At 37.5% G+C, this 4,888-nt stretch overlaps 1 protein-coding gene across 1 annotated transcript in view; it reads left to right on the forward strand.

Moving 5' to 3' along the window:
* Positions 1–3,884, forward strand: part of LOC105458584 (ATP-binding cassette sub-family A member 5-like) — a 27,099-nt gene extending 23,215 nt beyond the window's left edge. The window contains exons 22-24 of the mRNA XM_011704023.1: positions 250–457; positions 772–1,111; positions 1,491–3,884. Of these exons, the coding sequence (XP_011702325.1) occupies positions 250–457; positions 772–1,111; positions 1,491–1,570 (628 nt within the window). The 3' untranslated portion in view covers positions 1,571–3,884. The remainder of the gene's footprint in view (positions 1–249; positions 458–771; positions 1,112–1,490) is intronic.
* Positions 3,885–4,888: the final 1,004 nt, after the last annotated feature.

Below are 4,888 nucleotides of genomic sequence, written 5' to 3' on the forward strand. Positions count from 1 at the left end.
CTCAGAGATGTGTATAACTGTAGACAGAATGACAGCCGCTCAACGAAGTAAGCATAGTGAGATAATCAATCAGCATTACGGAAAAGCGGCAACAGATAATTTCGAGAAATGCGAGTTATCGACTTAACATGCCTTTTATTAGATAGGATATAATTGATAGAATTAATATCTACTGTTTTGATTGTTGTGAACATTTTTTTCTTGGTATCTCGTAAATATAACTATCAAATTCATTATTGACTGTTGCAGAATCGTGGATCTGTATTTGTCCGGTCTGCAGATTCATGAACATGCCGATAAGCAGAGCCAAGAATGTTCCGGCGGAACTAGAAGAAAACTTAGCTTTGCAATGGCAATGGTTAGTGGGCCCAAGATGATTCTCATGGACGAACCGAGTACGGGCATGGATCCCAGGTCAAAGAGGTTCTTATGGGACACGATTCTCGCTAGTTTCCAGGTATGAAATAATTAAAATTATTCTTCTTAATTTTATCCAATACATTTTTCCAATAATATATTTTTTAAAAGATTCCTATTCCAGATGGAAAACTTAATTTAGATGAAAATTAAAGGAGTAGTATAAAACCAATACAAATGAATAATAAAATAATGATTACAACATACAGAATTTACAGAATATGCAAATACAGAATATACAGCAGTTAAATATTAATATTAAAAGATTAAAAAAGATTCGATTTGAGTATATAAAAATTAAAAACTTATTAAAAACTTGTCTTCTAAAGTCTAAAGAAAACCTCTTTAATTTAGGGTGGCAGGGGAGTTATATTGACTACCCACTCCATGGAGGAAGCCGACGCGTTGTGTTCAAGAGTTGGCATAATGGTGAAGGGTGAGCTGAGATGCATCGGTTCGACTCAGCATCTAAAGAATCTCTACGGTGCTGGCTACACCCTGGAGATGAAGCTTCAGGGCGGCGACTGCACGCCGACGACACCCTCCGGCGACAGGATTACCGGCTTAAAAGAATTCGTCGCCGGCCTCTTCCCCGATGCCACTTTGGAGGAGAGCTTCGCTGACCGGCTAGTCTTTGCCGTGCCCCAACATGCCGTAACTTCGCTGGCTGAGTGCTTTATACAATTGGAGAAAGGTGAGAAAAAGGCTCGAATAGATTGAAGAATTTGTTTGGAATAGTTTAATAAGCGGCTTCGTTGTGGATCCAAAGAATACAAAAATCTAAGAATATTTTTTTGTTTTTAAAAACGTACAAGGGACATAAGAGAACATTAGAATTAAAAGACAAGAAAATTAAAAAAATGTAATTTTGTTGATTTTTACGCCTATACTTTGAGTTGGATATTTTCAATATAAAATTTGCATCAATTTCAAACATCGCGTCTTAATTCTCAACTGTAATGGAACAATTTCTAATTTCCAGGATCATTAAGTTGAAAATTTTATTAAGCACAAAATAAATGAAAGTTGGAAAATTGAAACTTTGCTAATTCTTTGAAAATTTCTACTTGCAGCCAAACTCGAACTGGACATAGAAGAGTACAGCTTTAGTCAAACTACTTTGGAACAGGTGTTTCTCAAGTTCTCGCACTAGGGCACTTCCCTGAAATGACGTTGTGCCGTCGTTACGTGATAATCAGTGATAAACTCGCGATTAGTGCGCGCGGAAGAGCTGTTCGTCCACGAACGAACACGTGAAGAAAAAAAAAAGTGCTCGAACATGACAGATGTTTTCAATTACTCGCTCGCAATTTCAATTCTCGTTCTCGCTAACGAATTATGTGATTGCGTCAATGACAATGTGATGAAACGTGTCATCTTCTTATTGCAAGGCGTCGCGGATAATGGAACGGCGAACATAATGGTTATCTAACTATTCTAGTGTTGTACGTTACGAAGGAATATCAAAAAGAGACATCGTCGTGTGCCTTCAAATCCTTGGAGGGACAATGAAGAAACGAACAGACGGAATGAAGACGGGAGAAGAGGAGATTATGAATAATTTTAATTTTATTTTGGAGTGTTGCATTAAGGTGTGACAAGCCAGTTCGGGAGAACGGCTTGACAAGGAAATGATAAATGAGAAAGGAATATAATGAGAAACGAGGAATAATTATCCAAGAGTCCGTAGCATTTAAGACGAAGAGAGACGAAGGATTATATTTAATTGTTCCAAAGTATTGGAAAAGCAATTAGGAAATTATAGAACAATTGAGGAAACAATTAGACGGGATCGGCGTGTTGCGTTTAAAAAAGAGTTATAAATTCTAGATTGTTAAAGCAAGAATGAAGAAAACGTAAAGCGATGGAGGGATAGTCAATCAATTGTCTCACCGTTATACGTTCGACAGAAAACTAGGGGGCGAACAGAAAATGGTGGACAGATAGATAGCTGTATACCAAAGCCTAGATTTGAGGGAGTGTTAAAGACGTTTAAAGTAAAACTAGTCGCTTTGTAGCTCCAACTGGCAGAATGGGACGAAGGAGCTATGGGGGAACATACACACATACACAAACAAAACACACACACACACACACACACAAGTTATAGCTACTAGCCTAGTATGAAATTTCGAAGGAGCGTTAAGTGACAAATCGTCTTGCAGCTTTATCAAAGAAGAAATATCGAAGGAGCGATACAGCAAGACGGGACTTCAAACAAGAAATTAACGAAAGTTCTTTGATTTCGAGATTAAAGGAACTATAGAAAAATGATGTAGAAATCGCTATCGTGACGGTGAAAATTGTCTCGTCGCTGCATAATTAACGACGAGAGACGACGGGGGAATAGTCCATTATTTCTAGCGTGAAAATGTTTTGGGGAACGTCGGAGACAAACCAGTTCAGAGCGAAGAAATGTGAGTGGAGGACGGTGGAACGTGAAGTTAATCCTTCGGATGGTGCTTCGAGAATGTGTTGAGGCAAGAGATCGCCTTCGAGTTATCGGAGGAACGACGATCGATAGAATCAGTGGAACAGTTAGGAACAAATAGGAATCTAATAATAGTGTCTTTCCTTTAGGAGAACGTCAAGGTGACAGGGTGGACGAGGGAGAGACGTTGACGACGGTGTTACTGTTCGCGCGCTAGAGAAGAGCGTGTGAACGAGCGCAATCGTCCCTCGCGAAAGAAGACTCTCCCTGCAAAGTTTTGTGTATTTATTCTATAAATAGTATCGCGCGGGGGTACATATACACACCGTGGGAGATATAGACGCGATTTTTTAGCACGAGCTCCGTGTCCTTTTAAGTTGGTGGAGTGTTGGCCCAAAACTGGGCTTTACGCTCGATATTTCCCCACGAAATTTTTATCTGACGTCTCTATCTCTCTCATATCAATCGGCATTATTTCATCCGTATTATAACGTCACGTTCGAGAGGTGGATCCCCGCGCTGACGTAGATCGGCGTGCGAGGGTGCGAACGTCGGGTGTAAGCGCAGCAATGAGCGCGGGAAATGAATGTCCTCGTGGCGTAGAGAGTTGAGATTACGTACTGATAGTTTCACTTCGTATTTGAAAAACTTACCGATAATAGATCTTGTACCGATATTGCACTGGAATTGGAGCGCACGTCCCGTTGTTTTCGGGCAGGACGGCTCGTTCCTGGTAGCTGCAAATCGATAGACCGGCTCGAGAAGATAACTCGTGAGATTTCAGTCTTCGGTTGGTTTCATTTATAATCCTGAAAAGTTTTTGTATCATAATCGTACACATGCCAGTAAATCGCTTTACAAATCCTTCACTTACTATATTATAATTTTATCAACCCTGCGTGTGTGATCATTGATTATAAAAAATAGATAATCTAAAAGAGTTTAACAGACATTTATAACTCTTGAGATATTAAAATTTTGAGATTTTTTAAAACATTTTTTACGTTTTTTCTTCTATTTCTTTTTATTTATATTTCGATTCTCCTTAGAGATTTTTTAAGATATTTTTGATATTTATTCATCTTTCATTTCTTCTTCTTATCATGTCTTTTAATAAATTTAATTAATTTAATACCTCAATTAGTCGTACACATACAAAACATTTTTATCATATTAAAATTAGCACGTATTAAAATAAATTTCTGATGAATATTTGTATATAACATTAGATTCTGTAGAAATGATTTATTTGAGAAAAAAATGAACAATTACTTTTCTATCGTGTGCAAGAAAAATAGTATACGGCTAAGATATTAAGAAAAAAAGATAATAAGAACCAATTCAAATTCAATCCATTTTTTAAAATAAGTTTATGTTTTTACAAACAAAAAACTTGATTTTATGAAATAAATATCGTGATTTCTTCTCATCAATTTATTTTCTGCATTCAACTATTATATGAAGAAACGCAGACAGTATCATAAGTATTTTTGACATAAAATTGCAAATAGATACAGTTTTCAAGTTGGAAGATTAAGAATAAATTTGTAACATCGGATTTTTCAAATTGTCCACTTTTTGAGCCGAGCCATCGAAGCGGCGCCGACGTGAGTCCTATTGGGCCTTGGGCCATGCTGGATGCATCGAGTTACGAGGAGTGTTCGAGAAGTAGTTCTCATCGCGGAATATAATTACCGCAAGCGTACTGATTACTTAAACTTTTTGGCCAAGAAGCTTTTTAGGCGAATTTTTTAGCACGACGCAACGTTATAGATTCGACATTTAACATTTGTATTTGCTATGAATTTCCGGGAAATTATAAGAAAGATGCTTCCTGAAAGACACGAATACGGGAAACGAGATGAGATCGAAGGCATCAGAGTCATCCAACAGGATTTGCATTTAAGAGATAAAAAATTGAATTGGAGAGAAATATTACGCAAGTGGTCAGTTTTTGTCGACTGACGTATATTACGCATGTACTGTAATATTGTCGGCAGATCGGATGTTTTCTCTTTTGATAAGCGAGGGTATTAACGT

The sequence above is a fragment of the Wasmannia auropunctata genome, unplaced genomic scaffold (assembly GCF_000956235.1).
Source record: "Wasmannia auropunctata unplaced genomic scaffold, wasmannia.A_1.0 LD336101.1, whole genome shotgun sequence".
In the NCBI taxonomy this organism is placed as follows: Eukaryota; Metazoa; Arthropoda; class Insecta; order Hymenoptera; family Formicidae; genus Wasmannia; species Wasmannia auropunctata.